This window comes from Gouania willdenowi, chromosome 9 (genome assembly GCF_900634775.1).
Source record: "Gouania willdenowi chromosome 9, fGouWil2.1, whole genome shotgun sequence".
In the NCBI taxonomy this organism is placed as follows: Eukaryota; Metazoa; Chordata; class Actinopteri; order Blenniiformes; family Gobiesocidae; genus Gouania; species Gouania willdenowi.
In genome coordinates this window covers 12,472,268-12,485,123 of record NC_041052.1, presented here as the reverse complement: position 1 = coordinate 12,485,123, position 12,856 = coordinate 12,472,268, and the positions used below count along the sequence as shown (strand labels likewise).

Here is a 12,856-nt window from a genome sequence, read left to right as displayed (position 1 = left end):
TTATTGACGGTCTGAAGTTTCCCTGAAATCCTTCGTCCCGCGGGTGGAGTGAAGAAACTCTGCGTTGCTAGGTTACGTTGCCTGCAGGGACTTCTGGGAAATGAAGTTTTGCACTGACACTCAAATAGGACATTTAAAGTGAACGATGACATCTCATCTATAGAATACATCACACATTATATTTAACAAATATCTTAAACAACCAGGGACTTCTATATATTTTCAGCTTGGTTTAGACCAATGGTTGCCAAACATGGGTACGTGTACCCCTAGGGGCACGGGAGAACACATTACATTGGGTACATGGACAGATTTAACAATTAATATGAAAAGAATCTGGAAATGTTTGTAGTTCTTTTTTTTTTTCACCACAAACTAACAGTAGAATTGCTCAATTATTATTATATTTTCTTGTAATTTATTGAACTGTTGATGATATTTGATCACATTTCTGACAATAGGAGACAATAATTTTACAAAGGAGACTCTATTTCTCTACTATATTCCACTCATTGTTTTTATTTAATCTTTAGAGAACCAATGTTTGAGGTTTTTGAGCGCCTACTGTTCCAAAAATGAAAATGTATATGAAATTATAGTTAGGGTACTTATATGAAGAGGCGGGTACACATGATTTGACAAAAATGCAAAGGGGGTACAAAAAAGATTGGGAACCATTGGTTTAGACTACTTTGAAGTTTATTAAATCACAAAATACCAGATTACGTTAAACGCTTCCTTTATTTAGCGTTATTAACACATTTCATTAAAATGTCAAAAATAATGAATAAAAAACCAACAGGTTCTTATACATTTGACAATTTAATGTTCTATTATTTATGTATTTATTTATTTTAAAGTGGTAGAGATATGATATCTCTCTTTTTTTTTTAATAAACAAAGATCATTTGCTCTTTGACTCAATGTCTAATTTCTAAACTTTGAGTTGAGAGACTTTAAAAAAAAACCTAATGCTCATGTTATTAAGATGAGGTAGAAATTAAAGAGTACCAGGAGATAAATTCACACAAACAAAGGGAGAACATGCAAACTCCATACAGAATGCAGGTCTCAACACAGAATATTGTAATATCAGGACAGTCGGAAACAGGCTATAGTTTTATTAGGACCAGGGGTCCTCAACCTTGGGGTAGAGACCCCATTTGGTGTCACCAGACACACTGAGAGGGGGTTGCAAGATGCCTTTAAAGATCTACGTATATTTTTGAACAGTTTTTGCTTATTTTTGCCCTTTTTTTGCCACAAGATCAAACTTGCTATATTTTAACCAATTTTCATCAGTTTTTCTTATATTTTTTACTATATTACTCCCATTTCTGCCACTTCTCCATATAATTTCAATCCCTTTTCTGCACATTTTTTTCCCCTGTCAATACATTTGTGACACTTATTAATCCTTTCCACCACTTTTCCCACCTAATGTCATATATGTTGCCCCATTATCACTTTTAATCTCTTTTTTACCACATTTCATGCTTATTTTTTGCCAATTTAACCATATCCACGATTTGTCGATGCAAATGAGTTTAAACTAATTGTTCCCACTAATTGTTCCAATACAGGGTTCTACATAAACTAGAAAACTAGAATTTGGTCGCTCCCTTTATTTTGTGAGGTGTACAGCATAGCCATGCATGCTAATGAATAATTGACTCAAGATATGATATTTGCAAAATGTTTTAATGTTTTAGTGTCAATATTGAGTTTTTCTGCAACAAGCAGTGGCTCATGCATTTGTTTTATTTGTGTGCACGTGTGGCTAAGTTTTGGTTCAGTGTACAGTCATGGTTAAAGTCTATGGATATTGTTTTGTGAATCACACCACAGGATATTTTATGTGTTTTTGAAGGTAAATGTATATACTTTTTGAATATGATTATCCTGCTGGGTAAAATGTCTATTTTTAAAGCTAAAACTATATCAAATGTATGTATAAAGCACAGTAACAATAGAGTTTATCATCATAGAACAGTGGACCATCATTTAGCTCAGAATTAGAATCAGAATCAGAAATGTTTTAATGGCCAAGTACAGTTTTTTAGGACAGTACAAGGAATTTGACTTGGTAGTCGGTGCGCGAAACAAAAAACAAAGAAAACAAAGAACAAAGAAACAAGCCAGCAATAATAATAATAATAATAATAATAATAATAATAATAATAATAATAATAATAATAATAATAATAATAATAATAATAATAAATATAAAGGATGAGGGATAAATAAAGGATAGATAGCGAATAAAGGATAAATAGGATAAATATAAATATATATAGCTGACTTTATAGAGCTTTTATTCCCCCTTATAGATGTTCTCCAATGATGGATGGTTGGATGGATGGATGGATGGATGGATGGGGAGGAGCCTGTCACATAATTCCAGTTACACAGCAGAAAATACAACATATATCAAGATGATGGGCTTTTCACTATATTTCATGCTAATTTTTGCCAATTTAACCACATTCATGATTTGCCATGTTCATTTTTTTTTTTTTTGCCATTTTAAAATATTTGTTTTTTTAAATATTGACACTTTGAACCCTTTTATTTTACCACTTTTTTTCCCTCACTCATCTTTGGCCACTCTAATTTGTAACTTTTAACCGATTTCTGTGGTTTTTAAAAATCCCATTTCACCACCTTTTCCACCATTTTTAACCAGGATTTACATTTTTAAGATGACTATATATATGACTATATGTGGCACAAGTAATAACAAACTATATTTAGAAAAGAAATAACTGTGGTCATTATTATCACATATTCATAGAACAATGGACCATCATTTTGCTGACTTTATGGATGGGCTCCAAAAATGTCTCCCCTTTATTCCCCCTTATAGGAGGCCCTGTCTCCACGTGACTGTTCTTCAATGATGGATGTTTGGATGGATGGATGTATGGATGGATGGGGAGGACACTGTCACATATTTCTACTAGTAGAGCAGAAAGTACATGTATAAAGCTGATAGGCGGTATACTGTAAGTGTTCTCCCACACAGGCTGGAGCAGCAGGGGCCTGCCCAAGGCTCCTCCACTGTCTCCACTGGTTCAGATAAAGTGTGTCTCACTGCGATTGAACCGTCAGTCGTCCTTGGACAGTCCAGAGCATCACATCTCTCTACATCTCCATCTGAACCCATTGACTCGCTATGAACAAGAAGAGGACAAAAAAGCAGGATTCCCCTCTTTCTGCGACCGAAGGCCTCAGGTCCCCGAGGAGTCCCAAGTGTTCACGTTGCAGGAACCACGGATACGTGTCCATTCTGAAGGGCCACAAAAGATACTGCAACTGGAAGGAGTGCCAGTGCGATAAGTGTAAACTTATATCCGAGCGGCAGCGTGTCATGGCGGCGCAGGTACAACAACGTACACACATTACATTTAACTGTAGCTATAGCTGTGTTTTCACCTACCTCCCTAGCTATGAGCTGCCCATTGTAAAGTCGCAACTTTTCGCAACATTTAGCGGCAAGCCACATTTAAAAACGTATGTGAATTTTTCCATGTTACTTTTGACCAAATTCACAACATTATTTGTGATTTTTTTTCCTCATAAAACATAATGTCAATGTTAAATTTAAATGTTAAATCTAAACGTAAAATACAAATGTTAAATGTTCAAACTAAATCTATTTCGTCTATCTTTTATTTTGATACTTCTGGTGAATTTAACATATGAGCTACTTGTACTTTGAGTTTCACCTGTGACATTTAGATTTAACATTTAGATTTAGATTAACATTTAGATTTATATTTAACTTTTAAAATTTACATTTACAGTTACATTTAACATTTATATTTAAATGTAACATTGATTGATTGATATAATTGAATTTCGAACATGAACACAACAGCAGTGTATCTACCACAATGAAAAAAATTATGATAATAATAATTTTAAAAAAAATAATGACTCAAACAAAGCAAAGAGAGAACAAATGGTAACAAAATCCTGCTCGTGAAGCCTGTACGTGTTCAAAAAGGACATAAAAACATTTAGATTTAACATTTAGATTAAAATTTAACATTGACATTCTATTTTATGAGAAAAGTAAATATCACACATTTCACAAATATTGCTGTAAATCTAGTTTAAAGTAGCATGAAAAAAAGAATCACATACGTTTTTTAAATGTGGTTTGTTGCTAAATGTAATGCACAAAGTTGCTGTTTATTTTAGCATGTGCAACTTTACAATCGCCGTCTTATAGTTAGTATGTGTTTGTTTACTTTAATGCATACACTTGTTCCAACTATTTAAGTTTTTAATATTAAGGCTAAAGTGTTTCTTAAATTGACTAAAGGCCTGCAATGTTTGTTTAAAATGACCCAAATATAGGGATATTAATAAGAAGATTAAAATAGTTTAATGAAGAGAGTATTATTATTATTTTTAGATTAGATTCAATACGTTACTTTATTAATCCATCAAAGGGAAAATGTCCTTGTTATAGCAGAAAACAGCAAAATATATACAATATATCCTGTGAAAAAAGGAGACTTATCTCAATTCTACAAGTACAGAAAATTTGAGAACGTGTAGGTTTATAAACAATTTGTGTGTTGGTTGTCGATAGTCATTTTGGTTTATGTGCTTAAAAAAAAAAAAAAAAAAAAGTGTACTACATATTACAGCAGCAGCACAATCATTTTACACATATCAAACAAGGCAAAAAAACAAAAAAGGCACTGGAACATTTGAAACAGTCTAAGTAATATTTAACAGAAAATGATATCAGTTGGATGGGAAAAAAAAAAAACAGTACCTGTAAATATACATATAAAATAAAGATGTAGTACGAGAAGGTTTTGCATGAAATCATAGAAAATATTGCACATGATAAGAACAGTTTTTGTATGAAAAAATAAAAAAATCTGTGCACAGTGGAAGTGGACGTAGTCGTAGAGTTACGTTGTTACTTTCCATCTTAAATGGTTAACAAACATGTTAAGATAACGGAATGTTTTCTTTTATTTTTTATTTAAAAGTGGACATATTACTTGGATGAATAAACAAATCACTGCTATAAACTGTTTAACTGCTAACTGTAGTAAATATAAATAACATCAAAGTGTTTGTTGGTGTAAAAGTTGCTCCAATTGATTTTCTATAAAACAATGGTTGACAAACTTTCTTCGATAAACATCCAAAAATGAGTTTTTGGTGAATTCTTGTGACAAAATCTTACAATCGCTCTGATACAGAGCATAAAAACATTCATTTAAATATTTAATATGGATCAATTTCAAGTCATACGTGTCACACACAGTCATAAACCTTGAGATATTTGAATTTTTGTGAATACATTTATTTTATAAATGCATGTTTATAATTGACCTTCTCCTTTCCGAGGTGGCCTTGAGGAGACAGCATGCCTATGAGGAGGAGTTTGGGATTATCAGTCCATTAGCTCTCTCTGGTCCAGAAGTCATCATTAAGAATGAAGATGTAGGGGACTGTCTCTACTCTGCAGAGGGAAGATCCTCCAACCCAAACAGTCCTTCTCTTCCTGTCTCTGGTAATGTATTTTCATTTATTATCTATACTCTCACCTCTAAACCCCTCCACAGCACATGTGGCATTTCTTTATTGTACCATAATATCCTGAAACCTATAGGTTCCAGTCAGGGGTATACTGGGACAAAAACTCAGCCCTGACATATAGTCTAGTCCAGTCCACTACATTATCAGTGGCCGTTATTAGGTCAGTGATGCTCAACATGTGGCTCATTGTTTTCATTTTTATTATTATTCCTCCAGAAAACCGTAAAAGGAGGAACATTTTTAACCCATTTTACCTATTTCCTTTGTTGCATTTTTTGCACCTTTTGACACTTTTTCCAGACCTTAGCTCCCCTTTGCTCATCATTACCCTTTTTTCATATTTTTTTGTCCCTTTTAGCAAGTTCTTTTTGACACTTTTATCAATTTTTTGTCCTTTCTTTCATTTTTTTGGCCACTTTTCATCCAAATAAGCTAACTTTTACCCAATAATTCCCTTGTTTCCTATATTTCCTGACATTTTGCCTCTTTTTGTTTCACATTTTTGCCCTTTTTCACTATTGTCTGCCACATTTTGCACCCGAAAGCTACCCTTTAGCCATTACATACCACCTGGTTCCTCTTCATTTGTCCATTTTTTTTGGCCACTCGACTGCTTTTGGAACATTTTCGTCGCTTTTAACTCTTTTCTTGCCACGTTTTTGCCACTTTCGGACCATTTTTTGCCACCTGTTAATATCTCTGTGTCTACTCGCTTGTCAAAAAAAAAAAACATAGAGAACTGGACTGACCCACTTTGGGTCGACAGCCCACCGGGCGTCCACAGATGGCCAGTCCACCCTGGTTCCAGTGTATTTTTGGGTCAGAAGAAGCCCGATTTCACCTTTCCGCCCATAGCAGACGCACCCATTTTATTAACATTTATTATAGCAATGCCTATGGTTTAATATAATTTAAATCTGCTATACAGTACTCCTGGCAGATGATTTACCTTTCTACGATAGTCATTGTTTTCCGTATTTTAACAGCCTTTCCGCCTCTGATAATCTGGTTTTACGTTACAATAACAGTCTTCATAACCTTTTAAAAAAATGTTACGCCTTAAAGTAAATCCCAACCTGTCGCCATTCACCCTCCCCTCACCCTGGTTCACTCCCATTCTCAGGCAGTTCAAAGCAGAAGCATGCCAACTGGAAGGCCACTACATAAACACTGGTCTTACTGTGCACAAGGAAATGTACGACAACCATTATCTCTCATTAGAAGGAGTGTAATCATCTCACTAAATCACCTACTAATTCATTCTCCTGTAGGAGACTCAAAGGCCTTGTGCTGTCACTGTAAGCTTTTCTGTTTCCTTTCCTTTACTGGATATTAAACTTCCTGAAATAGTACCAAACATGCTGAAGAGAGTCAACGACTGTTACTGGTTTTACATTTTATCTGCGTCAGATGATTTACAAAAACAGAAAGTCACACAAGAAAAACACAGTGTATTCCTCCTAACCTCTGCAACACTGACACTTTTACGATTAAAATCTAAACACAAAACCAATCTTTTTCAACTGGTTTACTCCCTCTGACCAACTGCACTATACTTTATATTTGTCCACATTCTTGTCATTGCAAATGTTATGCATTTATTGTATGTTTTTAACTTGTTTTAACCTTGCTGCGTGGTACTCTAAATAAAATGAATTATTATTAGGTTCGTAGCTTCTACGCGTTCTTCTTTTCCTGAGGATAACTTTTTATTTTTTTTATTTTTATTTTTTTTCCTTTGTCTGCACATGCTGTTGAAGGTTTACACTTCAAGAAGTGCAATCTTTTAACAGCAATGCATATTTTGTTATTGCAATTAAATAAATTTATTTATTTCATTGCATAATTGTGACCATCACCAGCCCTCCCTAGGGAAGGGTAAGAAATACTTTATTAAAGGGAGGATGTAAAAAAGAGAGGGCAGTGTTACACCAGGGTGAGGGGGGTGGGGGGGGGTGGGGAAGTTAACAGGGAAGAGGGATACAAGATAGGAAATGGAATGGGTGGGGAGTAGTCGATAGGTTTCAAGTGATGCGATGTGAAATTGTGGTTGTGTATATTGTGCTTATTGTTGTGTTATCAAGCCAGTTTGGTGACCAGTGTGCGGCTTAGGAATAATGGTGGTGGCTGTGAACAGAGGAAGAAGTGAGTGGAAATTCCATAAAACAGGTATTTGGGAACAACGTGTCTATGGTTGAGCCCAGTATGAGTGTTATCCCACAGCCCAAGGCTGAGGATAACTTTAAAATTGGTGCCGCAGCAAAGCTTCTAAATTACAAAACTTAGAAAATTGATATTAAATCAACCATATGTGCTACAGATTTGCAACTTTCCCCAAAATGTAGCCCCAATGCACTAATTACATTTTTAAACATACATTTTTCACTTATGGAGCCAATAAATATTGTTTAAAAACAAATGATCAACATTTCCAATCTGTCTGTATGAAATGTATGTTTCTTTGGATTTTTGTCTTAACAATATTTTTGACAGCCGAAATCTGCCTTTACATGCGAACAGCTGCTGCCTTGTTTTGCTTAAAATTGCCTGGCCCCGACCATTGCTGCGCAGCATTTGTATTTGCATTTGTGATAAACAGATTGAACAAATGCTGCTTGCACTGCATTAGTAAATCTGTTGAATGAATCACTCACATTTGACACTACATATATTTATATACATTGTGAATAATTTGAAACATGTTTGAGCATACATGTGTTTGAGTGACATGTAGCATATTTGGTTTCTAAGTGCTCTAAGTAGAGAAATAATGATAAGGAAATTACTGTTTTTCCATTCAAAAAAACAAAAACGTGATTTTGACGTGTACAAAATCTATCAAAACTGAACCGTTCAATAATAGTTAAGATTTCATACTTAATAGTTTTTACAGTCTGTCTGCATAAAAGTACACTGATTCAGTAATTTACCGGACTTTTATTGTGAAATGCAATCCAAAGGAACTAGTATGACGTACAAAGATGGCGGCTAAAGTCGAGGTGAGAGGTGCAGGTTGTGTTTTTACGGCAGTACATTTAATAAACTGCACGACTCAGCCATTAGCCATTGTTAAAGAATGAATCTGGACCTGGTTTAATATTACAAAACTCAAGATTCCCAAAATAGCGACTTTAATTTATCCATGCGTTTGCGGAGTCCTAACAATGCAAGTAGACGGGGAGTTTCCACGCTTTGACCGACGCTTAATGTTCCTCTGCACCCCGAGTAAAAAAAAAAAAACACAACTAACTAAAACACACACCAGACTTTAAACTGGATTTTATTAACAAGTCCTGGTGCTTGTACAAATTGAACTTTCAATCCAGTCATTGTTTTCATAACCGTTTGTTTCTGTGGTATTGTTCCCGGCCCATGCCGTGCTGTATATGAAGCGCACCCCTGGCTGTAGCGCTGGTAGCTATAAAATACGACTTGTCATTACTAATATTGGCGACATCTAAGTAAAACGGTTACTATATCATATTATAGGATTATTATGATAATATATGACGTGATTTTTCAACGGGGGTATAGCTCAGTGGTAGAGCATTTGACTGCAGATCAAGAGGTCTCCGGTTCAAATCCGGATGCCCCCTGTTTTTCTTTCTATCTTTTCTCTGTTTTAGTTTGACAAGACTGTTAATCAGATGTTTATTAAACAATTACTTCAATCATTTTAGAGGGAAATTACTTTTGTTACAGTGGCTCCAAGTAAGAAACTATAACAAAGGTGAAACACGAGATATCGGACCCCCATACTTCATTAAAAGTAAACATAGAGACCAAAAACAATGATTATATTAACAGAAGAATAGGGTGTAAATATAAATACGGACTGAATACAGATACAAATACAAAATAAAAGGATTCCAACAATATGAATTCACTCTGAGGCAGTAGTTATTTCCAAAAACTATATTATACAGATATAGTTATAAGATATCAAGTCTTATTTTTTTCCCACCCATGATATAAAGGATTTCTATGACAACTAAATAGTTTCTGTTGATTCTGTTTTATCCACGTGTTTTTAACCAGATTTTATTACAGACTTTAATACACAAAAAAGCTTTGGAATACTGTAGGCAGAGGCACAGCCATGCAGGAGTGTGACATGTCCATATTAAATACAATTAACACAATTTAAATGAAACACACTGCCTATAATATTTAATAAACTAATGGGAACTAAAGGTGCAATATTACCACTTATTTGTGTTTCACTCATCTCAGCCTTGAAGAAGAATTTATTGAAAAGAAGGAGATGTACGTTCTTAGCGAAAAGGCAATATTCTTGGTGAGTCAGATAACAAACCAAAGGTTGCAAGTAATGGCCCTGGTCAAGGCTGCTAATCTAACCAGGATTGTTGGCTTCTGAACAGAAAGAACACTGAGGAGGGAAAAGGAGGAGAGCACTCAGTGTCCCTGTTGACAAAACGCGTGGGACAAAAAATGTACATTATTATTATTATTTCTATTATTATCTCGGGGGGCTTTTTCTGCACACAGTGTCTTCACAAACCTAAGATCATGAACCGCCTGCCAAGAATGCAACCTTCCTGATAAGATCATTTGCAACAAAGACTGTAATTATAATGTAATGACTTAATTCAGACAGTTCAATAAGTTCCAAATGCAGCTGTCACCTGTAGATGGTGCTATTGGTCATCTTTAGAGTTTAGTTTCTGTGGAAGGGTCTGGACAGCGCCCACCTCATTTTCTCAATTAATATGACTTTTATTTTTAAATGTATTTCTGCAACAGCACAAAGCTTTCTAGATAATAGTGATAATGATAACAACAAAAAAAGTAATTATTCATACAAGTCTGACTGAGATCTGTTTATAAGTTATAAGCTTACATTTACACAGTCAGATTGACTTAATTAGTGTCATTAATAAAGCTGCGGCAGGTACATTGTGAAGACGTACCTGCACATTTTAGTGACAAAGTAGGAAAGGTTTAAAATAAAAAACAAATAAATAAAAATCGATAGCGCGAGCATATAAAAATATAGCGATATATTGCCGTATCAAGATATCGTCACACTCCTAATTTTAATTTATTTTCATCGCTTTTTCTTGCCATATTTTGGCTCCTTTTAATAAATTTTTGCTACATTACAGAAATTACATTTCCTGCCACTTCTCCATCAAATTTCATTGCCTTTTTCTACTCTTTTTTGGCACTTATAAACCCTTTCCACCACTTTTCCCACCTAAGATTGCATATGTTGACTTATTATTGTCACTTTTAACCTATTTCCACCATATTTCATGCTTATTTTTGCCAATTTAACCACATTCACGTTTTGTCATGCCCATTTTTTTTTTTTTTTTTTTTGCCAGTTTAAACAAATTGTGTCAATATTGACACTTTCAATGCTTTTTTAACACTTTTTCTGTCCTTTTTGGCCACTGTAATGTGCAACATTGAACCAATTTCTGTGGTTTTTAAAATCCACCTTTTCCACCATTTTTGGTCACTTTTAACCCATTTTATTTCTGACTAAAACAATGACTGTTCTTCAATGTCTGTGTTCAATCACCTTCAGGTACAGTGGGGGTCCCTGGTCTCTGGCACCTTTATTTTAGGGGGTCGCGAGGTTAAAAGGTTGAGAACCACTGTGTTTATGGGACTCCACATCCCACAATGCAGTGCGTGAAAATATTAACAAACGCAATGTTTCAGGTGGAAATAAAAACAAAAAAACTTTTTTCCTATATTTTTGGAGTAAATGGTGTTTGATTCAATCATACAATATTATTTTATCCTATTAAAAATTATTGGGGAAAGCAGTTGACTTATGAAGCAAAAATTATGTCATACTTAAGCATAAATATATTTGTTATGTTTTTTAAATGTAGGGAGCCGTTCTGCATCTTCCTCCAGCACATCAGCTGCTACCAGGGCTTACACTGAGGGAACGTCTGACCTGCTGCTGGAAAGCCCCTGTTACAACTTCAGACCACCTTCCTGCTACTCCACCTACTATGGAAACCTTTACAACTACCAACAGTACCAGGTGAGTCCTCTGCTGTTTCATTTATACCAATAATAACACGGAATGTAAGTCTATTTACATGGCAATATGTGTGTTTTGGTCATTGGATTTTCCATTAAGAAAAGGAATTATTTATTTTTTTTTAATAATTTTGAATAATTTGAAATCAAAAAACAGAAGAAGACAGAAACAGGGAAAAAAAGTCATTTTTTTCATATTGTGTGACCAGAAGTTGCTATTTTCAAAATAAGAGCACATTTGAGAACATTGCTGCAACATGAAAGTATGATGTTCTCCTACTTATGTGCTTTTTAATGGCACGAGCCTCTGTTATGTTGTTAATAATTTAAAGCCATTATGTGTGTAACACTACCCCCTACAGGTAGCTAAAAGTATCGACTGTCTGCCTTCTGTTTTAATGTCACAAAGCTTTAAAACAAGTGAGAAAATGTCAAATAAACACAATTTACTGTCATTTGTAGCCCTAAATGTTAAAGGAACGATCTATTCAACTTAAATATTTAAGATCTTTGTAGTAGAAATTAACTTAAAGAGCATCTGTACAAGCCGAGTTTGATATAAAATGTGTTTAAAGGGGACATATTATGCTAAATCCAATTTTTTAGCCCTTAAATACATTTTGCTGTATATTTACAGTGTTTAGAAGTACAGAAAAGTTCAAATTAGTCTCTTCAGGTGCTCCGTTGATATCTTTATATTCTGTTTTGGTCATATTTTTCAATCTGTTTCGATTTTTCTATTCTCTATTACGTTTTTTGAACAATAACGTCACAGTATTTGCAGCGGAACTGCCAAATTAGTACATCGACTCCAGGCCCAACACTTTGAACAATCCACCATTTTTATTTCTCGCTTTTATTTTTTGTCCAAGCTCCAGGATGCTGAAGTTACGAGAGGATAAGTCAAAATGTTTGGTTGTTGGATGTAGTAACCCACACGCTTCATTACACCGTCTCCCAGCATCAGAACCTTTTCAAAGTACCTGGTTGAGTTTTATTTTTTATGGAAATGTACCCACATCTGTGGGTAAGGTCATTTTTGTGTGCGCAAAGCACTTCAAGGATGACTGCTTCAGCAACCTCCGCCAGTATAAAGAAGGATTTGCTGAAAGACTTTGTCTGATTGAGGGTTCAATTCCTTCTATCTTTGGAGACGATGAACAGAGCACTTCGGTAAGCTGTGAATAACGCTAAAAAGTGTGATGATAAGACGTCCCTGTCATTGTTTTGTTAGCATTAGGAGTTGCACCGTCTTCATATG

At 34.7% G+C, this 12,856-nt stretch overlaps 1 protein-coding gene and 1 non-coding gene across 3 annotated transcripts in view; both read left to right on the top strand.

The window, feature by feature from the left end:
- The first annotated feature begins 3,034 nt into the window (after window positions 1-3,034).
- Window positions 3,035-12,856, top strand: part of dmrt1 (doublesex and mab-3 related transcription factor 1) — a 32,983-nt gene continuing 23,161 nt past the window's right edge. For both annotated transcript variants that reach the window (XM_028457415.1, XM_028457414.1), the window contains exons 1-3: window positions 3,035-3,382; window positions 5,380-5,545; window positions 11,439-11,596. In XM_028457415.1, coding sequence (XP_028313216.1) covers window positions 3,176-3,382; window positions 5,380-5,545; window positions 11,439-11,596 — 531 coding nt within the window. In that variant the 5' untranslated portion in view covers window positions 3,035-3,175. The remainder of the gene's footprint in view (window positions 3,383-5,379; window positions 5,546-11,438; window positions 11,597-12,856) is intronic.
- trnac-gca (transfer RNA cysteine (anticodon GCA)) lies at window positions 9,096-9,167 on the top strand. The gene has a single exon. It is a non-coding gene; the product is annotated as a tRNA-Cys (tRNA).